At 40.2% G+C, this 24,439-nt stretch overlaps 2 protein-coding genes across 8 annotated transcripts in view; one reads left to right on the plus strand and one right to left on the minus strand.

Annotated features, from left to right (window-relative positions):
- Nucleotides 1-7,441, plus strand: part of CTTNBP2 (cortactin binding protein 2) — a 78,563-nt gene extending 71,122 nt beyond the window's left edge. For all 5 annotated transcript variants that reach the window (XM_072921605.1, XM_030257294.4, XM_072921612.1 and 2 more), the window contains 4 exons: nucleotides 933-993; nucleotides 1,912-2,044; nucleotides 4,094-4,195; nucleotides 5,862-7,441. In XM_072921605.1, coding sequence (XP_072777706.1) covers nucleotides 933-993; nucleotides 1,912-2,044; nucleotides 4,094-4,195; nucleotides 5,862-6,107 — 542 coding nt within the window. In that variant the 3' untranslated portion in view covers nucleotides 6,108-7,441. The remainder of the gene's footprint in view (nucleotides 1-932; nucleotides 994-1,911; nucleotides 2,045-4,093; nucleotides 4,196-5,861) is intronic.
- A 4,918-nt stretch (nucleotides 7,442-12,359) lies between these two features.
- CFTR (CF transmembrane conductance regulator) overlaps nucleotides 12,360-24,439 on the minus strand; it is an 87,969-nt gene continuing 75,889 nt past the window's right edge. For 2 of the 3 annotated variants that reach the window (XM_072921614.1, XM_072921613.1), the window contains 4 exons: nucleotides 18,229-18,318; nucleotides 15,683-15,855; nucleotides 15,242-15,347; nucleotides 13,536-13,784 (listed from right to left, as the gene is read on the minus strand). In XM_072921614.1, coding sequence (XP_072777715.1) covers nucleotides 13,578-13,784; nucleotides 15,242-15,347; nucleotides 15,683-15,855; nucleotides 18,229-18,318 — 576 coding nt within the window. In that variant the 3' untranslated portion in view covers nucleotides 13,536-13,577. Of the gene's footprint in view, nucleotides 13,785-15,241; nucleotides 15,348-15,682; nucleotides 15,856-18,228; nucleotides 18,319-24,439 lie in introns of all 3 variants that reach the window. The other variant, XM_030257297.4, reaches the window with a different exon arrangement.

The following is a 24,439-nucleotide window of genomic DNA, read 5'->3' on the forward strand; positions in this document are numbered from 1 at the left end:
AACAAAGATAATGTATGGATATATTCAGAAGCAACATAACTCTTCTAAAGGAGACATATTTCTAGAATGAAGACTTAGTATTATTGGTAACTAAATACAATATCAAACAGAAAAACTTTCAGGGGGAAAAAATAAAAGTACTTGCTTTCTGAAAATGGAGGCAACTACTTCAGAGGGAAGATGTAGGAACAGAGAGAAGGCTTACACACACACATATGTACACTTTAGGAGCAGTAAGATTCTAGCCTCAATTACCTTATATACAAAGAACCAAAATACTTTATGCTTGCTACTTTGCAGCACTAAAATGAGCTATTCATTTCTTCAGGCCTTGTTCAGAAAGAAGTGTGCTTTTTCAGAAGACTGCAACTCTAATGTTCTGATTGCCAGTTCCCTGTTTGAATTGTGAATTTATCTAATCCCACTAAGAGGATTTAAGAAATAACATAACCTGAAGTGGGATGGTTGTATTTTGTACCTGAGAATGTTCTTGGAATCCAGTTAACATCTGTGGATATAAGTTAAAAATGGAACAGTCAATTAAATTTAGTAGTCTTCTATTTCAGATTATCAGAATCAAATGTTGTTGCTGTTTCCAGTAAAGGTATCTCATGAAGCACATTTAACTATTTTCTTGTTGACAAGAAATTTCTCTTGGGAAGCGCCAGTAAGGGTTGTTGAAATGCCTAACACAGAAACCTCATGTCCTCTCTGTCACAAATCTTAGGCAACTCATCCCCTATTTGCCATTTCAGCAGTTCTCTCTGCTACTCTGAACACTTTCAAGGGATGTATTCTGATCTTTGACATACCCTGTTGACATAATTAGTTAGTAGATGGGAAGACATTTTCCCTGTTTATCATAGATTTTAGAAGAAAGAAATCAACACACATGGTAACACACTAACAAGTCACTCTCTTTTTTTGTGCAGGTATAAAATCTAAGACTGTATTGCAACCAAACTGTAAGAACAGAGCTTCTCTCACCACAAAGTAAGTTTTAATTTCTGGTATTTGTGACACTTTGCAAAAAATAAAGATGATAGCATTCTGTTGTAAAGCAGCACACTATGATGAATAGATCAATAGTTTTTTGGTAATGTTTTGGTGCCATATATGAAGAAAGGAATTATTTTTAGTTTTCATTTCTGAGAGGAAATAAAATTTATATACTTTGGTATAATTTTAGAATCCATTTCTTTATTTCAAGCCTTGCAGCACTGCATATATTTTTATGTAACAGAATAGTCTATGACTTAAGAATGTTATATAACACTTACTCTGCCTTGAAAAGTTGACCGTATGCTTTTATCAACTGGCATTATATTTTAAAACCTCTGGCTATTTCAGCTTGCTGAATGACAATTCAAGATGGTACAGTACATGCACTTTTGTCCCACTCATACAGAGTTTCCCTGAGAAAGTGTATGAATTAGCTAGAAGGAACTGCATTTGAGACCTCACTTCAATCTGAAACCTCAGTTCTACCTTATTCACAGAGAAAATAGAATATTTATGCTTCCAGTATGTCAGAGGTTTTTTTAAGTGTTTGGAATTATTTCCAAAAAGCAGAGGGGAATGAAATTGATTGCTGCGTCTTAAAAATAGGGGAGTCTTTGAAAATACTAGACAGCAGAATTCTATGTTAGATTTTCAGAATAGAGAAAATAATTTGTATAGAAAGATCTATTATGAGATACTTATTGACAACTACTGCTGTCAATTCATCAGATGTTTTGTTTGTAGTAGTAAACGTCATTTGGAAAAAAAAATTACTATGTTTGAGATATCTATATTTATTATTTCTAATAAATTATTATTATTTATTGAGATATCTATAATATTTTAAATTCTGTATAACAGCTTAATTTAAATGTTTTCTCTGATTGTTTGTTTGGGTTTTATAACCAGATCTTCAGAGAAGGATCATTTGAGAACATTAAATCTGGAGCAAAGGCTGTCTGTTGGTTCTGATGATGAAGTAGATCTTGTGCAGGAACTTCAAAGTATGTGTTCCAGCAAATCTGAGCCTGATATAAGCAAGGTAAACACAAGATTTTTAAATAATTTACTACATTACCATATTCAGTTGTTTGTTACGTGTTTAAAATAAAATTTTGATTTACAAGCCCTGCTTGAACTGAAGAAAATTATTAAATTATTTGGGAATAAATCAAAGTCAACTAATATATGATACATTTGAGGGTAAGTGTTCTGATATAGCATACACTATTTTAAATTACAACTTCACCAATTTTTCTTGTGAAAATGTTTGCAGCAGAGGATGAAATTTCTATAGAATCATAGAATAGCCTGAGTTGGAAGGGACACACAAGGATCATTGAATCCAACACATGGTTCTGCACAGGATCACACCGAGAGTCACACCATGGGCCTGAGAGCATTGTCCAAATGCTTGTTGAACTCTGTCAGGTTTGGTGTTGTGATCACTTCCCTCAGAACAGCCATCCCTGCATTCCTGTTCCCTTGCTGTGTTTCATGCTCTCATTGCTCCCAGTGGGAAACTGTTCTGTAGTCATAAAGGCATAGAAAGTTTTCCCTAATATGCATTGAACATTTGGTTTGTTTAATACAATGCCATCAGCCTTCACAGAACTGGCTCAAAACTCCTCTGCTCTGTAGGCAAAATGCAGTTTACTGCCCCAGGCAAGAGAGGATGGATTGCCTTTAACAGTGGCAAAAGAGGGTGAAGGATGCTTGCAGGGCTCATAGTTTTGGGCTAAATTCTATGTTGTAATGGGTTGTGGGTGTTTATGGGAGACCTGTTGAGGCAGTGTGGAGCTTTGCATCTCTCTAATTTTTCTTTTTATACTGGCTGAAGCTATTTATTCTTTTTCATCTTTCCTCCTCGCACAGCTGGTGTGGATGGCTTGTTCACACTGGAGCAGCTGTTCCGTATCTTTTGAAACATGGATAGAGTCAGTCTTAGGCTATTGTCCAGTCAGGTTGAGCATGACATCCTCTAGGATTTCCCTGAACAGCAATTCCATTAGTTTTGCTTTATTAAGTATTCTGTTTATTCTTAGAAGAAAACCAAGCTTTTATTAAAAAACGAAATACTGTGTTTGTAAAGATTTTTCAGCCTATTTATTGAAACCCTTTATTATAGTGCTTTGTTTTGGGTTGTTTTTCTCAAAGTATTTACAGTACAAGTATGAGTCACATGCACCAAGCTGGCAAGCTAATCACTAGTCAGTTAGCAGGGATTTATTGTAGCTATCCTTAAAAGAATGGGATGTGCTTAAAGAAATGGTAACCAACTTAAAATTGTGTTTAATAACATGCAAAGTATAATTGCTTGTTGATGACAATTCAAGGAAATATGGGTTAGATAAGGAAGGAGATAGATGTTAAGTCTTTTGTTCAGTTTCCTCACCATGGGTGGAACCATCCTTGGCTGGAATTTCTGTTGTTAATTCCCCAGCTGCCTAATAGAGCCTTGCAGAAGTAAGGGTGCTGTTGCATACTTTCTTTGAGTGATGTAATTTCAGGCTGCCAACAGAATAAGTACTTCTGCTCTTTAATTTGCCTTTTTCACTCGAATATATATCCTGCTGCCTTCACTGGGTTGGGATTGAATACTTTTGCAGTTGCAGAATTGAATTGGATCAGCTTGCCCCAGGATAAAATACCTAGTTTTCAGTGAGGACAGCATCTTGAGCAGGCTCTATTATTTTCTGGTCAGGAAAAATAGAAAAAAGTGAAGGAAAAATAGTAGGGAAGAAACATGGCAGGAGAAAGGGAAAATGATAATTCCTTTCTCTCATGTTCCTGAAGGCTGGGTAAAATTTGATGGGATACTGCCCTTAATCTCGACTGAAAAGTATCACTCTGGAAATGCATGTTTAATCTTCCTCTGATTGTAGTTTATATGAAATCTCCATCTCCCATCTTCTAAAAATGCACTTAAGAGTAAAGAAGAGATATTTTAATTGTTCTTCGGATGCTTACATATTCTGCACTGCATTGTACAGAAACCATGAAAATAAAATCAAGCCTCCACAAATTGACAAATGTAAACATAATCTCTGTGAATAACTAAAAAAATCACCGTTTCCTTATCTTTCTTTAGATTGCAGATTCTAAGGATGAGTTACTGATGTTCAGTAACTCCCAGAACATTCCTGTATTTTCAGCAAGTGGTACTAACCCAAATAAAACAACAGCACAAAAGGTAGGTGAAATGAGTAGGATAGGAAAGGTGTCTTCAGTTTTTCCAAATCTGAATTACTGATTGGATCCTAAGAATTCGTGCCCTGTTTATTACAGGAAATACTGTCATAATTCTTAGGAAACTTGCTAGACTACCATTCTGAGTTTCTTTCATGTGACTTAGTAGAAGCTAAAGATTTATTAAAACAATGGATGTATATGCTTTCAGTTTTGGCTTTCTACATAAAGCCATCTCCATAGGCCAAGTATTTTTGACATTACATTGACACTACAAGTTATTTCTATCAGATATGAAGAGAATTAAAATCTGGGGTTTTTGTTTCTTCTCAATTAATGTCACCCAGTAAGTTTGCAAAAGCACCACTTAAAATTCTTGATGTAAAATTGCTGGTTGCTCTGATGCCAAAGCTCTCAGGGGCAAAATTATTGAAAAGACATGATATTACCAAGTTTGTGAAGAATAGCATTTTTTTCAGGTATTCAGTTCCTACTTTTGACCTAAGTATTTGCTGAAATATATGGTCATTTTGCTATGTTATATATGTAAATAAATTTCAGTAACTTCATAGTCGTTTCAGAGTAGGAAGATAAGCTGAATATTATTGGAAGATATAGTAAGTAAGTATTGTCTTCTTTTCAGAAATTTTTAGTATTGTTTGTGGATGCTACCATCCCTACTAAATACAAAGCTGAAATTATGTCCTGCTTAGTTTTCATTCTTTGCAAAATCATGTTTTCTCTGTTGTAAGATTTGTTCCCTTTTCTTTTTTGCTCTTTGTGTTTGTGAACATCAAGAGAGTTTCTGAGCTCAATTAACCTTAACCAGGGCATAATCTGTGGTTTGTGTTCCCTTACCAGGCCTTCTGTGTTCCTTTGATATGGTCTTTTGGAGGCCAATCCTTATGTTTTATTTGACTGCAGTAAATTGTTTTCTAGAGACACCATTTTCACCATACAGTGAAATCCCTGAAACTGGATTAACTAGACACCTTAGCATCAAAAGAGCTGACTTTCACAACCACCATATATTCTGAATTAGAAGGGGACCTACAAGGATCTTTGAGTCCAACTTTTGAGTGAATGACCCATATGAGGACTGAACCCACAACCTTGCTGTAATCAGCACCATACTCTGACCAGCTGAGCCAATCTCAGGGTCAGATGAGTTAACAGCCTTGCATTCATATTTCTTCATATCCAAATATTCAGAAAGAATATTTTCTGTAATTTGGTTAAAATCTATAGAACAGTCTCCACTAAAAGAACTAATTTTAACCTTGCAGATCCACAAGCAGGTGTACTCCTTTTGAGTATTTCTCTAAACACATATTCAGGCGTCCCAAATCAGAGCTTCACATAGTAGTGATGCCTGAATAATTGGCTAAGTCAGCTGACCCACCAGTTCCTACTGTCCATTTCTCCTAGTAATTTTTTTCTTTAAAAATTCCTGCTAACAACAGAAGGCATTACTATATTGACTTGCAAGTAGACAAGCTTAGCTATTTGGGAGGTTTGTGAAAAACATGGTCAAAAGCTTTCATACAGAATAAAAAAAAAAAAAAATCTGGGGAAATATTGGCCAAAATGAAGGAAGCACAACCCAACCATGTCAAAAAGTGATACTTATTTATACACAAAATGCTTTTTTTTTTTTCATTTATTTCTAGGATGGAATGCGTCCTCTCAGCAGCAGTCGAACTGTGGAAAGCAGCAACAGTAAATCAAAGACAGAGTTGGGTGTTTCAAGAGTTAAATCTTTTCTTCCTGTTCCTAGAAGCAAAGTCACCCAGCCTTCTCAGAATACTAAAAAAAGCAGCAGCAGTAATACAAGGCAAATAGAGGCAGATAATAACACAAAAAGAGAGATTTGGAATTTGCACAAAAAAGAACAAGTAGAAAAATCCAATAAATAAACCTGCCTATCTTACAATTTTTTGTGTTCATATAATCTCTATTGCAAAGAACCAAGTACTTAAATATGTAAATATTTTTTAAAAACAAACTGTTACCCTGTAATGTAAAGTTTGTACAGGACCACAGTTTTATTTCTATGTACATCAGTTGGAAATTATATTGATTTAAAGTTCAGAAATAGGCATTTTGCCTCCTCCATAGATGGCTGATTTTTTTTCTTCTTTTAATATGAAAATTACTTATTTAAATGAGAATATTCAGGGGTACCTACCACAGGATTCTATTTGTGTATATACTGTACATAAATATATTCTATTAGGTTCACATGTTAACCTGCATTTAAATGAGTTGCACAATATATACAACAATGGCTTAAAGCTGTTGTTCATGCATTTTAAAGATGTTTTATCTTCACTTAATGAAAAACTAGTGAATGTGGCAATAACTGAAATGTTTGGAACTGCAGATCAATTACTTTCAGCTACAAGCCATATTAAATACTTTGATTTCATCAACATCATCTTCCTGCTGAATTGTGATTTTGTTTTTCTCAAGCTTCTCTTCATCTAAAACGTAATGACTTTCCTTTATAACTTTCATCTCTTAAAAAAGGAAAGAGATTGAGAAATTAAAATGCAACAAAAGTTATTTTTCTCAGACTCTTACTCTTGGATAGAATTGAAGAAAATGTGATCATTTATTAACTTTGTTTCTCTTGTATACTGTAAAAACTTTTATATGCTTCATTAGTGTTTTAAAAGCATCCAAGAAATAACAGTGTTTTACAGATTTTACTGAAAAGAAATTTGAGCAAAAGCTTAACTACAGTATTATCCAAGATAATGTAGTAGCAATGAGTTACTATGTAATTATCAATTTCTGTTGTGGATTTAAGATGTAATTGCTATAAAATTATACTTGAGTTGCAGTTAAAATTAACTCTTTGTCATTTTTCTCTCCACCACTGAGGTAGATCATGTTCCCATGAGGGACAGTTTCTATGCAGGGCATATTTCCCCAGCCTCTTTCTACAATACTTGCAGTTACATCCTTGTGAATTGTAGGAATGTGGAAATGTGCGCTGTTGAGATAGCTCACCTGTTAGGCATGGGAAAGTGCAGATTTTTCTTGAGATCAGATTTGGATGCCTTTTGCTGAGTTAATGGGAGGTGGTTTGGGGAATTTGGACAACAGTGATATGCCTCTAATATCCAAAAGAGCATTTTTCTCAAAATAAGCCTGGAGGAGGAAAGGATTAACTGTTTCCTAAAACTTTGCCTTTGTATATAAAACAGTTATCCCAGATTCATGTCAATAAAATCTTTGTATGGCATATTGTCTTTCTTTCTCTTAGTTTGTGTGCATGTGTTGGCTCTATAGATACTGAAAATTAGAAGCTTATTTCTGAAATCATTTCCTGCACAATATATTTAGAAAGTACCTTGTTTTTAGGCAATTGCTGTTATCAATAAGACTTCTATTTGTTGTGCTAGTAATGTGGAGCCAAATATAGGTAATTTCTCTAGAGACTGATTTTTACTTTTATTTTTTTATTCATTTTTATGCTGAAAAATTGATGCTGCTTTTGTTGGTGGTTCTTAGCAGAAATGAGTCAGTTGCGAAGCACTGCAGGTTGGAGCAAGTAGGATCCCTGATGTGCTAAAGCAGTGAGCAGCGGTGTGGGAAGCTCAGGGATTTCATGGCCAAGGAGAAACACAAGTGGAAGCCACTATTTGTAAGGATCACATACATTTCAACATCAGAATTTGTAATAACAACTTTTTTTAAAGAAAAATCCTGACATGCTTCTAAGCCAGTGTTGTTCTGCATTTAAAATACACCTGGGAAATGTCACACCTGATTTAGATCAAGAGTTAACAGTGTGCTTCTGTGTGAAGAGATACTGGGCAGTGTCCTAAAGCATGCTTTGAGGCACATTTTAAAATTGCATATTGTCTATGAGAGTAAAAACTAATCAGTACTGTACTGTGCATGAAAATCTGCAGAGAAGAGAGTAACTTTGGTCATGGTGTGAAAGTTAGGTCTCTTGCTAAATTTAGCATTGCCTTTCAATGCCCTCATTATCTTTCCTTTACAGCCTGCTGTCCTAAACTCTCCATCTGCATCTTTCACCATTTTGACTTCTGTCTGCTATCATTTTGTTTGTCTGTCTGTCAGTTCAACACAGTCTGTGATCTTCATGCAGCTTTAATTTTACAGTATCTTGCAGATCTCCTAATTGGTGGTTCTCCTCTGCGCTAAGTGCTAATCTCTCTTGTTAGGCCAGGATCTTGTTAGCAGATCCTGCCCTCAAAGAGTGAACACCACAAAACCATAACACAGGTTGCTTTTGGCCATGCTGACTTCTCTGCTGACTTCACCTCTTGGTTTGTGATAGGTTGTGCTGAAGCAAGGCTAGGCTCTGTTCACGAGCTCAGGGTTTCACTGTGTCTTCAGTTATTCCTGTGATGTTACAAACAGCGCTCCTGAGTGACTTGTCATACCAGCTACTCTGGGTTTGTAATGGGCAAAATCCTTTCTCTTCCTTGTCTCCTGTGTCTCAAGCAGAGAGGATTGAAGTGTGCTGTGGTGGCCCCTCCATGTTGCATCTGCTCCCAGCTATTATCCCATAACTTTGACAGACATAAGAGAGAGATCCCCATCTCCATGGAGGGGTGTCTCAGAAAGTATAGGGAAGCTCCTATGATTGAATCCATCTGACAGGCCACTGGGGCAGTGAAAGACTTAATTTAGCCCTCATCTGACTACACTACATTTTTTTATACACATCTCAATCTCTTCAAACAGAGAAACATGAAAGATACTTCTCATCCATCAACTCTGGTAAGTACTAAACATGCCAGCTCTTCACTTCAAGCCAGTCCTGAAAATAAAAGCTTTCAGCATCTCTCCTATAGTTCTTATTTCTTGACAAGAACATGGACTGTGTTCCTTAATTGAATGTCTGAATCCATCAGACAGTATTTGTCTTTTGCTTTGGGTTGCTGAGCATGAACTCCAAAAATAAAACCGTGAAGAAACCTTCTCCATCATTCAACAAAGGCAGCAACATTCATCCGCAACAGCAAAACCAGCAGGCCTGAGGCACATCTCTTCCTGTAATACAGCTTAAGTGATTTACAAAATACATCCAAAACCCTCCAGCTTTCCAGTAGAACTGGAGAGGCAAAACAGCCTCTGGTGGAAGAAGATACTTGGAGAAAGGATGAGGGATCACTTCCTTGGTTGTAACTCTGGCTAATGTTTATAGTGACCAAACCATAGGTAAGAGACTTGAGAATTACTAAGTGGGATGTTCTTCAAGAAACTTGAAGTAGTGACTTTAAGGGAGCACAAGGTATGGTGGTACTGGGCTGTAGTATCACTCAGAAACCTCTGGCTGCATTTTACAAGGGTTGTATTTTGAGGTTGAAGTGAGCCCTGGGGAATGAACTTAGTATAAATACTGCTTATCCTAGGAACAGGAAATTGGTTTTAGAGAACATGGGGGTTTGTAAAGGAAATGTATTACTGTATTGCATTGTATTGATTAATTTGCAAGATGTTTTTAGACAGCAACTAATGGTCCATTAATGAACAATTGTACGTCAGTTCTAAAGTGGTGTGGGTTTTTTCCCAAATGTTAAACCATAGCCAAGTAATTATAGACCTAAGATACCAAATCTATAATAGAAAAATGAGGAAAAAAACAATCACCAGAACATATTTTTGGTAAATAAAATGAAACAAATTATGTAATTCTGAAAATACCTCCAGCAATTAACACCAATTTAGAATTAATACAGGAAAATGCTTTAAAAGGCCTAGAGTTACTAAGAAATAACTTAAGCCTGTTGCTTAAACAGGGTAGATAGAATTCAAAAAGTGTAGATGCCATCAGGTGTTTAGCAGCTCTGATGTAACAGTTTGAGAGATTTGAGGCTGGTAGAATGAAGGAGGTGGATTTTAAGATAGACTTTGGAAATGGATATTTAATGAATAAAGCCCAGCTGGTAAGACACCAGTTAAGCATCTGTGAAAACAAACTTGTTTGTTGGAATAGCGGGCTTGTTTGACTCCAGTCAAACCGGGACTGAGCAGTTCCCGGTAATGTGTAGTTATTTTGTATATAAGATTCATGAAAATGGATAAGTGTGCACAGTTCAAGTTTGTTTAGGCTATCCTAGCTTAGCCTTTGCTCTCCCACGAGCTTCTTAGTGCTGTTCTAGCAGTGTGGCCACCCTTCTCCACTGTGCTTAAGGACAGCTACAGAATCTCTTCAACTTTCTTTGGTTTCTTCTTAGCAGGCTGCAAAATTAAATCTCCACATGTAGTATTAAAGTCAGCATGCTCTTCTCTTTGGCTGTATGTTGTACAGACCCATATTTCTGTATAGGTGGTTTTAATGACAAAGTGCTCTGGTAAGAGTATTTTTTATATCTGTTCTGTTTTATCAAATGCATGCAAAGCACATGAGAAGAAAAATTCCCTTAAGTAATGCTCAGCCTGTGCTTATGAAGGTCATTGTTTTTTCTTCCACTGTTTATGACCTCATTTGCTTCTCTTTTTCTCCCTTCCCTCTTGTGCTCCATTTTCCATCACAAAGCATGTGCAACTTCCCAGATTAGTTTCACGCAAACATCCCTGGGACCTGTCACCCCCCGACAGAAAGTACAAGAACACTTACTCTAGAAGCTGTGCTCTTCTCAACCTGTGTTGGAAAGGAGAGGCTGTGTCATCCTCCTCATGGAGGCTGGTACCAACTTACCTCCTGTTCCAGCCTGAACTCCAAAGGAGCGGAAGCAGTGGTTTGGGACTGAAAGAAATAGCACACTCTTCTCTCAGTTGCCCTGAGAGGGCAGCATTTTGCCTGGGCTCTTTGGGACTGGCAGTGTGGTGGTGGTAGCTGGGCACTGATGGCAGAAGCTGTTTTAGTGAGTGTTGTAGCCCAGGGTGGAGGCAATCAGTCAACTGATTTACAATTTCCTTCAAATTCCTCCTTCGGAGTGTTTGTATCACCTACTTCCATATGTCCCATCTGCTACATGTTACTGCTGTATTTTTCTTTTTCTTTCCTGGCAGTCTGAATCCAGCTTACCTACTACCTTCTAACTCTGACAATGACACGAAGCATGAACAGTTTCGCAAGCTCTGAAGCATGCACTAGTTCTAATGACAGTCAATTTTTTCTGCTGATCTTTCTGATCATCTTGTTTATTTAGGTCATAAACTCCCCCACTTGGTGTGTCTGCTGTAACTCTGAGTAACATCCTGAAAAAGAGCGACCCTTGGCACGCCTCCTTGGACTTGGCCACACTTCAGCAGCCCTGGCCTTCCAGCCAGCCTTGGCCACATGCTCTGTAAAGACTTGTACAAATGGAGAGCTGACTATATCAGAAAAGGGACAAACAGTGTGGGGGGAACAGTTTGAGGGGATAAGAGGAGTGGAGATGGGATTCAAAAGTGATACTACTTCAATACACAGTTGGTTTTCCATTGTTAAAAATCAAGCAGAGCTTAGTGGCAAAGAAACAATGACATGGCAAAATTGAGACCCAAAGGTATCCGGAGTGCTCTGTGGGCCCGAGGCACTGCTTCATGGAGGAAATCAGGTGGCGCAAGGAGGTGTCCCCCACAGAAAGAAAGCAAAGAGACCCAGGTAGGTGCTAGAAGACAGACAAGCATAAAAGTACAGTATGAGGGACAGGGCAGGAAAAAAAAACGCCAAAAAATAATTGCAAAGGAAATGTGTAATGAAGGCCAGAAAGCATGCAGCGGGGCACGGAGCCGCAGGGAAACCAGCGTGGCGCAGGGCGAGCAGCTCCGGGGCGAGCCCGGTGCCTGCGGGCTCAGCCGGACGCGGCGGCGCCTGCAGCAGCCCCGGCGCCCAGGGCAGCGGCGCTGCGGGGCTCCCGAGGAGCTCGGCCCGAGCCCGGCCTGCTGCTCTCGGCAGCGGCGGGGCCCGGACTCGGGGCAGCCCGGCCTGCTGCTCTCGGCAGCGGCGGGGCCCGGACTCGGGGCAGCCCGCGCTGAGCGCGGCAGCGCCGCCGCCGCTGAGGCCCGCAGCACCACCTAGTGCCCCCGGCCGGCCCGGGCAGCCCCCGGCCTCGGCCTCGGCCGCGACTGAGCGGCCCCAAAAGCGACGCCGCGGGTTTGAGAGGCAGCATCGCCGACGGGAAGCAGCAGATCTGTCCACAGCGCCTGCCCCATTAAATGGGGCAGGTGGGGCTTTAATGCGTCATACAGGCAGATTCTCTTTGTAAAAATTTATTTAAAGAAAAAAATAATCTAAAACACCTGTATATCACTAGAATACTTTAGTGCACAAAGACAGCATTGGACAGTACCTGGCCAGACTCTGGGGCTGCCCTCGTTTTCAACAGCTCTAGCATAATGAGACAACAAAGTCTAGTAGCAAAATATCCCTGCAACAATCCAAATATAAAACTTTTTGTACAAATATATTTTTCTTTATAGTACGTAATCACTCTTAAAATACATAATTTCCTTAGCAAAAGTTTGCAACAATATTAAAATAAATAAAATATCCTAGAGAACATTCAGTTCCATAATAAAACTGCAAACCAGAAGAGTATAAAAATTAATTTCATTATTAAATTCTACTTCTGAGAGGTTTCTTTCTCTCTTTTTTTTTTCTTTTTTTTTCTTTGTTAGGCCAAAATAAAAAGCATATAAAGATGCCAGACCTATGCAGACTATTGCAGGTCCACTGCCAGGAATCCTATCTTTTGCTGGATACTGATGTCAGCCTGCACTCATTCAATTGTGAGTGTGTGCAGGGTCAGATTAACAGTCTCCTAGATTTTAAGAGGAAATACCAATTTTCCCTTAACTGTGGCGACATGACAGATGTTGATTGGCTTCCAAGACAATATCCTTTCTTCCTTCATTTTCACCTATGCACGTGGCATTTGGCCTTTCCTGCTGTGCTGAAATTACAGTTGCTGCGTGGAAAACAAAGAGAAGGAAGTTTTCTCTGTGGCTTGCTGATATTGTCCCTTAATTCAGTTGCAGGAAGTGAATCCACAGAAGTTTTTCACATACTGATTTTTCTATTTTCCACCCAGATTTGATTATTCTTTTCACATTCTTCCTGCTGTCTAGTCCTCTCACCCCAGCAAGAACATTTCTAAAAGTTTTCTGAAACAATTAGGTCAGGCTAGTCAGGTTTCTTCTGCTTGCCATCTCGTTTGTATCCAATCAGAGCAGCTTTTCAAAGGAATTCTGGTTTCACCAGTGTAAGTGGCAAAACCTCAAAGAATGTACTAACTTGCACATGATTAACCACAGAAGGGAAGCAATTCCCACATGCTCATGCGGTCGCTTCAGTAAACACCTCCTGGAAGGCTGAATTTGTGCATGGCTGAGGCAGGTCCAGAAGTGCTGGTCCTGGCATCATGGGGCACTGCTGACCATTCACTCCACAAAGAGGGTCTCCACACAGCATCTCACAGTCTGGTCTCCTGCACTTCTTCCTCTGTCTCCTCCTGCAGGGCAGTGATCTGGGGTCGGGGTTTACGTTTGCTGGAGTTTCTGTGGTGTGCTGGCAGTAGCTTAAGGCGCTCAGCGTGACTGATGGCCTGCCTGAAGGAGCTCTTCTCATTCAGCAGCTTCTGAATGGACTCGTACTGCCTCAGTCTATTGTCCTCAATTACCTGGAGAAACATCACTCTGTTAGAAGAGCAGTGGTGGTGCTGACAAAATTCAGCTAATGCAACTAATGGAGCAGGGAAGAGACATGAAGACATGGCAAACAACTTCCAACAGAAAAAGTCCAATTTACAAATTCTGATTTCTAGTCTGCAGTTTCTAAGTAAAACCACAAAAACATGCATTAAAATTTGAACATGTGGAAAAGGTGCCTATTGCCCAAATTACAAAGTGCTGCTGCACTGGCTGTTTTTTCCTTGTGACTTGGCTTTACCTGAGTCCCTTTGTTGAAGTCTCCCAGTACTTTGGCATTTCCCTGGCACTGTTAGACCACCAGTTCAGAAAGCGTTAATTTTTCTATCACAAGCAGAGAGAGAAAGCTGCCAGCAAAGTGCCAGCCTTTCTTTGCTTTCTTCTCACCAAACAAGGAAGCACTGCTCACCTCTGTTTGAAGGAAACAAGAAGTTTGCCCTGTAGAGTTGTGCCAGTCTCCCTGTCAGACAGGAGCCAGGGAAAAATCAGGCTCCTTCGCTGGCACTGCAATGTCAGCACATCTCTGGCAAGGGCACAGGCCTGACAGGAGAGAATTTTAGCATCTCTGCTGCTAAAATATGGTCTGGAGGGTGGGAAGCCTTTTCAGAGCTGAGGCTGCCTGCCTGCTAGGTCTCTGCTGCCACAGCAGCTGGGAGCAAGGCTGAGCTCGTCCAGCACACACCCAGGAGCAGCACATCCAAAAGGATGTACAACCTGCCTACTGACTAGCCTGCTTTAACTCCAGGCATTGCTCCTCCTGCTGTGCTAATGCACCCAATCAAATAGACATCGAAAAACATGTTTCACTCTGCTAATAAAATTTAGATGCCCACCCATAGAAGAGTGAAAAAAATACAGAGAGAAGAATCTAATTTTTAAGAACAATTTAAATAACATGCATTTTTTTTACTAACCATTTTTATGTAACAAAGGAAATATCCCAGGACTCCAGTGATTTGTCCCCTTGTTTACACATGAAAGGAATATTTACATGGCTTGTTGAAAGACATCAGCAATTCTGATCATCACATACTAAGAAACTCCTCTTCCCCAGGCAGCCTCCTATTGCTCAAGTGCAGCTGACTCTGCATTTGCAATTGTAAAACTTTGTGAGATGCTGAGATTTTTCTGAATCTCCAGAGCCAGTCAAAAATGTAAGGCACCTGGATCAGCAGCTGGATAACCTGCACAACTTTCCTTCTGGTTGGAACTTTCCTTCTTGCTCCTCCAGAACATGACCCAGCTCATCTGAACACAGATCAGGTGAAGGAGCAAACAAGAGCCTGCTGCAGTTCTGCCAGTGGGTAAGTTGCTCAACTGCCCTGAATGACCTCCATCAATCCAGAAAACATCACTTCCACTTGGTGTGTTTTGCATGTTCATCAAATGTGGTGAGACAGCAGTAAGTGAGCCTCTGAGAAATGCTCACCAAAAATCTCTGGCATTCCAGCATCGCCTCCAGCCTGTGCTCAGAGAGTATCACCGTGCAGTTGGCAAACGCGTGCTTCAGGGTCTTCCTGATCACTTGGGAAGTTCTGAAAGGCAAACAAACAATGCAATGTTCATGACCATAACTGCACAGGCCCATAACACACATGTGTAACAGCCTGGCTGTGGGTTGTAGAGCTTCCACGCAGGGCCACAGCTCTGTGGTGCTTCAGCTGCATCTCTGCTGTCAAAGTACCCATCAGCCATAGAGTAAAGGTTGTAACCAGGCTTCCCTGAGCCCCTGCACAGAATTACCAACATACGTTACTGAAATCAGGCTTAGTAATAGGCCAGACAAGTTACAAAAGATCTCTTTAGATGGTGGTGCTTCATGGGTTTTCTTATTTCATATTAGAAAACAGAACAAATGAACAAAACATACACAGGGTCCAGGTGAGCACTTGGTTCATCGAGCAGCAAGATCTTAGCTTTGCTGAGAACTGACCGGGCAAGGCACATCAGCTGTTTGTGGCCATGACTGAGGACGCAGCCTCCATCCACAAGAACAAAATCAAGCTTGCCTGGAAATTGCTCTATTACAGACTTCAGCCCAACCTGCCAGAGAAAAAAGGAAACAAAAGATTGTCAAGACATAATTACTGCTGACTGTGGTAATCACTTACATGATTGTAAATACTACAGATAGTGATTTTTTTAAAGGAAACAGGTCTCTTTGGTTCCTAGGAGTTTAAAAATAAATGACCAAAATTTATATGCTACATTACAGCAACAGAGAAAATAACACCAGTTACCCTGGCCGCTGTCTCTACAGCTCTGACAGTGTTTTCAGTGCTCCTTTTGCTGCCCCAAAGGTCTTGTGCACTTTGGTTATACTAATGGCATGAGGGGTTTCCCTCTGGCACTCATGACAGTGTTTAGAGGGGTGCCCATGCCAAGTGAAGCTGCTGCCTTTGGACCAGAAATCAGAGTCCAGCCCACAAGATGTTTTCTGTTTCTTCCAGTGCTCCTGTTTACTCTCCTTGGGAGATCTATACCTCCAAGAAAAGCTTTCCATCTTCCACACATCCAAACCAACTGTGATCCTTGGCCTTATCAGCAGAGTTTCAAGAGACATTTTTACAAAACATGAAAACTAGGAAATATATGTGAGTTGCATGGCTGTATAAAACACTATAAAAATGTAATGAAACTCCAGGAACTTATAAATGCCACCTCCCTTGGATTTTTTAGCTATTACTGATCTGCAACTAATTGGAAAACAAAAAATTGGAATTCCTACAAAGTGTTTTCACTTTTCATGGAAACAATATTAAACTGTGGTGTATGGGTATATGTGTTGTTTTTCTGAAGAGCTTGTGCTTTAATTTTTATGCAAATTAAGGCAGTGGTTTTTTTCTCATTCTCTTTTGAACACACCCTTTTGCATCCTTCATGAAATTTTGCATTCAGTGGATGGAAAAGGTGCTTTCTTCTTTAAACTGCACAAAGTTTCTCCATGTACCCATAGGGTTCAGAGAGCTGACTGCAGGAGTAAGACTTAAGCTCACAAGTTGACACAAGTCTGACAGGTTCAGGTGCTGAAATATGAGGGCAATAAAAAATGCAACATCAGACAAGGCCTTGTGTTCTGCAGTTGATTGCAAGGAGTGTAAAAAGCTGATCTCAGGAGGATCCTCTAAATCCTCAGCAGTCAACATGGGCCTGGAATAAGCTGACAGCTCATTTCTGTGCTGTGCTCTCAAAGTTATACTGACTCACTGCTGAGACAGACTTCAAGAGCATGAACTTGGTAAACAATCCAATCACTCCTAGTAAAAAGCATTACAGCTCTTTTTTTTTTTTATTTGCTTTGCATTCATGCCTGTGCAATGAAAACCTTAGTATCAAATACAGATTTGCCCAACTCCTTAATAATAAACACTTCAAAATAAAATTTTTTTCACACCATTGTAAAAGAGGTTTAGCTCTTTAAAATCCCAAGCTCAATTCAAACACACACTAGAAACAGTCCTCAAAAGCAGGAGAGCTTATCTTCTTCAATAAAGAGGATATTGATCCACATTAAATATTTTTATGAGCCTCAGAGAAGCAGAGAAACAGCAGTGAGCATGCTGTTGCCTCCACTAGGGCGTCTGAAAAGCTGCCGTCACACCATCTAAACAAAAATGTCATATTTTCATTTGATAGTAAATTACTCACAGAACATGTCTACATTCCTCTTTTCCAAATACAGGGAAGAAATTAGAAAAACCCAAGAGAGCAAGCAGAGACAGAGTTAACCTGCTGGATGGGAAAGGAGGAAGCTTTCAGGTTAGTGTCTCACACCTGTAAACATTTTTTGATACTTGAGACTTGTAATGAAGGAAAGTGGCACCAATGTATGGTTAGGTCTGTATTAATTAGATCATCTGTACCTTGGAAAAAGGTACCCACTTTCTAGGCTGTGGCCCTTTCCCTCCTGTAATGCTCACCTGACTTTTCCTGGGCATTGTGGACGCCTCTGCAGCCCATGGAGCCCTGTCACAACCAAGAGGCCGCACTGACAACTGCAGTGTGTGGCACCAGCGCAACATGGAAACTGAATCTGGGCCCTAAGCTTGGGAATTGGAAAAAATATGTTGTAGAAACCTCAACAAAATATTAGAAGACTACCTTCAGGTTCAAAATTCTTGCATTCCATGGCTTCTATTTTCCATGGTAGAGGAAGCTCCATGGTACAAGGAGAGCAAACGCCTGAATGCCTTGTCAGAAAGAGCTCCTCACAGCTGGTTTCCCATTGGCCTGATAATTGAAATAACTATTTATAAAAAACACAGTAGATGTGGTTTGTAGCACAGAATGACCTTTCCCCTGCACTTGTTTCCTAAGATTCTACAAAAATGTGAAATATGACAATCATTAGACCTACACTGCACCCTGCTGTGACCACATCACCAGAGGGAGACAAATAACACTGAACAGCTTTACCTCCTCTGCAACTTTCCATATTTCTTCATCGTTCCACTGCCCATAAGGATCCAAATTCATCCGAAAACTTCCAGAAAATATGAACACTTTCTGCAAAAAAAAAGACATACCACAGGTAGATAGATAACCTGAAACATTGTATAAAGCATTGTAAATTATGAAGATTACAGACAAAAGAATAACCTTCTGCAATTATCAGATAAAGATAACTGCAGGTTATTTTTTTTAATATTGTTCCCAAAAAAAGTGATTTTGAAAATGCTTATATATTAAGATTCTGGCAATTACCTAAAGAAAATCTTAGCCAAACTTGTCCGAAGACCAGCAAACCCCAGATTTCAGTGTTTTTCAGAATAAAACATTTCCCGTGCTTTCATTTTGAAATAAACATTTTAAAACTATTTTTGATTCTTGACTATGTGAAACGTATTTAAACATACCAAAAGAAATTTGTCAACCTAAAGTGTGTGTTTCCACAGTTTTGCTTAGAGAGGAAAAACTATTGCTTATTTGTCAAAATTCAGTGACATTGTTCCAAGTTGTTTTTCATCAAGGAATTTCTTTTTCTAATAAATTGTAGCCAAACACACATCTCAGTGTTATTCTGTTCCCTGGCATTTTCCCGTGTGCCAGTCCCATCTCTAAAGATGTTCTTTCCCTCTCCCACATGCCGGACACCGCGGCCGCGCTGGCTCCCTGCGCTGCCCCGCGCCCGCCTTCCGCTGCCGGAGATGAGCAGGATGCACATTTCCTGACACTGAGAGCACGCCCTTCTCCAGCTGAAGTTTACCACTCCATGCTGCTTTCCCCATCAGTTCAGGCAAGCAAATTGAGGCCATCATACCTTAGATATGTGGTTTGTAGCTCAAGAAGCAGTCACTCAGACAAAATTAAATATTTGTTGAATCTCTTTTTACATAGGGCGGATTCTGAGAGAAATTAGATTCTTCAAGGGACCCTGAGGATGTACCACATTTAAGAAATTGTTTTTTTCTATGCTGTAAGGTACACCCAATATTTGTAGCGGGGAGGACTTGCTCTCAAATACTTTAAGTGCCTTCTTGAGAAATATTACCATTTGCTTGCTCTTTCTGTGTACGTACGCAACAAATACCAAGAGGAAAAAACTGAGACAATTATTTTCTCCCATCTTTCTCAACACAGTATTTATTTAGAGAAAATATGTTGAAATCCCAGTGATTCACTGCCATTCCTGGAGTCTTGGTAGTCAAATACTACCAAAAGCAGCAAAGGACTAGCTGTACCAGCAGAAAATAACAGAGAATACACTTAGCAAGTGCTCTCCCAGAGTTTGGCCTGTCTACCACAATTTCCATCTGACCCAACCTGGGAACTTGGCATTCTTTCATCAGATTTCAAAGTGACTTATACACACATTTACACAACATTTACATTCATAATTTAATTATCATTAATTAGAAGTGTAAACATTGCAGAGGAAAATAAATTACATTAATTAATTTGATAGATTAAGATACGCATACCATTGCCAATGTATTTGGTGTAAAAGAGAAGGAAATTACTAATTCAAGAAACCAGAGGAGAAAAGCAGCTGCACTGTGGTGCTGTGCACTCAATGGGGTGGGTTCAAGCACAATGATACCTTCAACACATGGCAAACAACACACTGAGAGAGCTGCAGAACCACACTAAAACACACAGAACTACAGTTTAAAATTAATCATTGAAGCAATTTTTGTAGAGACGGGGGGAGAGAGTAGAGCCTTTCCCTTATAATTGTTATTGTTAATGACAGTGCAAGGTTAGGTGAAGTACAGCAGTCCTGTTCCCATGCCCTGCTCTGGTTAGGTGGCGTGAGTGGGGTGACATATTTGCAGCAGGATTAGGCTCTTCCAAGAAGTGGGTGTGGTGGAAACAGCAGTGCTGTGGAAACAGTGTCAGACGTGGGTTTGCTCACACTGTGAGCCCCACACATTTAACTAATGGAATGCATGTTTTCATTTCTCAGTGGTAAAGAATAGTTAACTGAACAAACCAGTTTTAAAGAAGATAGGGCTGAATACCATTCCTGCTGAAGTGCACCAGGCAGAGTAATAAGGGGTACAACCTTCCTCTGAAGCTGCTGCTATTTCTAATAACTGTGCTTTCAAGAAGCAGGGCACTAAAAGCAAGCTATTCCCAAAAGCAGGGTTGGGTTTTCATCCCCATAAAGTAAATATTCCATTGTCCTGAATTCTGGTACTTCTCTCTCAATTTCAACACCTCCTTCCTCCCAGCTCATTAGAAACCATATAGGGTTCACTTAAGTAAATACCATATGAGTCACCTGAGCAATTAAGGGTCTGCTTGAAGAGAAGCAGAAATAAATCTCTCCACAGTCTTAAATCTAAAGTGAAACGAAAACACCCAAAAGTGAATATGAAGGACTTACATTGTTCATAAATATGGAAGAAACAGAAATAAGGAGAGCATTGGAACAGTGAATGGATGGCTAGGTAGACTGGCAGCAAATCTGGAATAATTTCTTTCTTGGTCACTTGTTCAAATTCTCACAGGATGACAGTGGGTGTGATTATACAACAAACAGTTTCTTAGACCTGACATCCACCCACAAGCAAAGCATTCAGAAACATAGATATGGTCATGTTTATGTTCTGACCACCCCAAATATTGCAAATCAACCCTTCTGAAGGGCATTAATCCCCATTAGTGGATACAGCCTCTGTGTATTGGTGTGTGTGGCAATAAGCTTCCTAAGCAATTTATGTGTTATGTGGAGAATCAAGACCCCAGAGTACCTGACAAAATGCTTACACAAGAGTTAAGGATCAGCTGGCAAGAGGCTGCTAAGGAGTAAGAGTATCCTGGCTGTGAGTAGCTGCTGCTGCAACCTGTGTGCAGGTCCTCAGCAAGACCCATGGGCCATTCTTCCCACATATCCGAGGACTGGAGGACAAATGATCAGCTGGAGTCAGGCAGCAGCTCCATGCACAGAGAAGTTACAAGTAATGACAGCATGACCTTCATGTAGTCTCCTCTCCTTTGTCTGTGTTGTAGCAGCAATATCAAGACATAGTAAAATCAAATTACTATGTGAATGCTTTAGTACTAGATGCAAAGTTAGAGGATTTGTGTTCATAAGTGTCCTTTAGGGACTTTACATTGACATAAGAATAAAAGCACAGAAACAATAAAAACCTGAAAGGTTTCTGGGACCAGTTCTGTAACATTCTCCCTTGAAGACACCAAAACATCTGCCTCCCATAGAGCTTACTGGTAAATATAAGTGCTGTGCCCCTGGCAACACTGAACCCATGATGTACAAAACAACCTGCACAGTGCCCAAAATGAGCATGAGCGCGTGGGGCTGTTAATTCACGTCCCCAGGTGCTCTGTGCACGGCTCTGATGCAGCAGACGCTCCCGGCTGTGGTGATGCCGACTCATCCCAGGCTCGGCGGGACCCTCTGTGGGAGCACCTTTGGAAGTGGCCCTGCTCAGCAGGAGTGGCTGGCACACCACAAAGCAGCCATGACCTCCAAAAGTAAGCAAGGCTGAAGGGTATGAGAAATAGTGCTGGAGACAGACAGATACAATGAATAGAATGTGATAGCTGCTGAAAAACTGGAACTACTAAGATAAAAGTTGCAAAATTTTGCTTCTTCAGTAAAGTAAAGGAGCAAAACTTTTTTTTTTTTTCAGCTGGCAGCCCTGCAAACTCTAGAAAACTTGTTCTCCATGTTAAGCTTGATTTTAACTCTGTATGGAGTATTTACATGTAGAAAACAGTGTGAGATCCACTAGGATGCATGGACTAGCACTAAATAAAACATCAGAAGTCATCCTCTTCCTTGGAGCTAGCAGAATCTCATGGGTCTCAGGTCTCTCATCACTTGTTTTAACTGGAAATCAACTGCAGGTCTCCTGTTCTCAAAGACAAATTTCTGAAGGCATGTCCTCAATCTGACTCCATTAAATGCTTCAGAATGCAATCTGCATGAGGACCAATGCAAGAAAGCCTTAGAGTATTGAAAGCAAATGCAGCTGGAAGTCCTCACTCTGGAAATGTGGTGGGCAAATACCTGCAGAAGAATCATCAGAAAGACCTGTCCAGGAAGAAGAGATAATGGGTACAAAAGTACAGCCTGGTGTCAGTGGAGCAATTGTTTTTGGGAGAATGACAGCCTGTAGGAGCAGTGTTGGGCAGGCTGTGCTTCAGCAGCACAGCCGTGTGAGCTGCAGCAAGGAACTTCCCTGTGGGTGCTTCTGAAAATATGTTTTACATGATTTAACCCTTCACACCTCTACAAGGCATGACAGCCAGATTTGAGATAGTGAAAGAAACAAGAGGTTTACCTTTGCTTCTGCTCAGTGTGATCCCTGACCACGCTGCAGGCCATTCCAGCACAGCCTGCATGGAGCAGACAGCAGGCTTAGGACTCCCTGTGCTATGTGGTTGTGCATTAGTGAGGTTCCCACAGTGGAAGAGCACTTCTTCTCTACTAAACTGGGAAACTTAGGGTTAAGGAAGAGGAGAGTGTTGGAAGGTTTTCAGGAGGAAGCATGCCTCGGGTAGAGCTCCATTCTCCTTTTGTTGGCGAAGCCTGTCCTGGAGACAGTGAATATCCAGGTGTTGCTGTAGGAAAGCCTCCCAGGAAAGGAAAGGCAACTTTTTTTTCCATTCTGAAGCTTTAGGTGAATGGCAAAGAACAAAAGGCTCCCTTTGTTCTGCTGGGAAAGGTAGGGCGGCATATGCAATTTCTCTTTCCTGCTGGGAAAGTGCTGCTGAAAACTTCATTTTGTTCTGAATGTGGGAACTTTTGAGGCATAATGTGCAGTTCTTTGCCAAGGCTTTGGGACAAGTGCTGTGAGCTGAAGCATGCAAACAGGCTGGCAACTCTCATGACCTTGCAGAGAATGGAGGGCTGGGATTAGTTGGCATTGATCCGTGTATCAGGGACTTCCAATTGTGAACTAAATGTATAATTTTAACAATAAACTAACAATGCACCTCACTAGCAGAAGGGTGCTATGCTCATGTAATAAATATCTCTTGCATTTTGCTGATGGCTGCAGAATGATATTTTCTATACCATTAGTGACTCTATAGTGAGTGCTCAGCTATGAGAATTATCCCTCATATTTTCACTGAGACAATGAGACTGCTTGTTACCAAGCGTTCAGATTTCTTCTCAGTCCATGCATTCCCAAGGACAGATGGAGATGGAACACAGAAATTCTGGTGGGCAACCCCATCCCAAAGGGCAAAAGGCTGAGAGCAAAAAGATGACTATGGGAGAGATAAGGAAGCCCCTTCCAATACAGAAATTTTTACTTGGCGGTATAGGAAAATTTTCCAGTGTAGACATACCTTTCTGGTAAAAGCATCCTTCATGCTATACAGCCATGCTTCAGAAAACAGCTGTATAACATACCTGTCCTACAAACTAAATACAAGCAGCTGCACATGCAATTCACTGCACAGCCTTGATCTGAATGGGGGAATTTTTTTCATACTTGCAAGCAACAATTACTCTGCAGAACTGAACCAGCTGTAATAAAGAAATAAAAGTTTAAAGGAACAGATAGATATGAAAATGTTGAAGAAAGGACAGAAGTTGTGACAAGAGGTCAGTTATCAAATGGCAGCTTGCCAAGCAAGCCTCAGCTCTGCAGGCAGTGTGTGACTGGCAGAGCTCAGGTAAGAAATTAGTCCAACCCACAGACTCAAGACTGCTCTGTTAGGCTTAGTTTGTTAAGAGTGTAACGTGGCAGGGAGGAAAGGGTCTGTTCTGACAAGATCAAAGTGCTAAAAAATTATTGCCTCTAGAAAATTTCAGAGCATGAAATGCACAAAGAAAAGAGAGTTGTGTCTGCTTTGCATGCCTATTCTAAATAAATGGCACTTGGGCTACTATGGAATAACATATTTAAAAGGGAAGCTATCAGTACTCAAAACTGATCAGCCCGTAGAAAAATTGAACTCTGAGTCCTCCTTGTGTTTGCAAAATCAAGACCATTTTTCTTCCAGCGTGAATATTTTTGTGTCTTTTAACAGTGACCCAAGCTTTAAAACTTAGGGCATTTTTAGGTTAAACTGTTTGGCTGTCCCAGAGTATCTATAACTATTTTAAAGTGTCTCATGTAGTCACTGCAACAACAGCTTTAATAACAGCATTAACTACACATACAATCACTAGCTTTCTAAGACAATAACCACCTTTCTCAGA

This window comes from Taeniopygia guttata, chromosome 1A (assembly GCF_048771995.1).
Source record: "Taeniopygia guttata chromosome 1A, bTaeGut7.mat, whole genome shotgun sequence".
NCBI lineage: Eukaryota > Metazoa > Chordata > Aves > Passeriformes > Estrildidae > Taeniopygia > Taeniopygia guttata.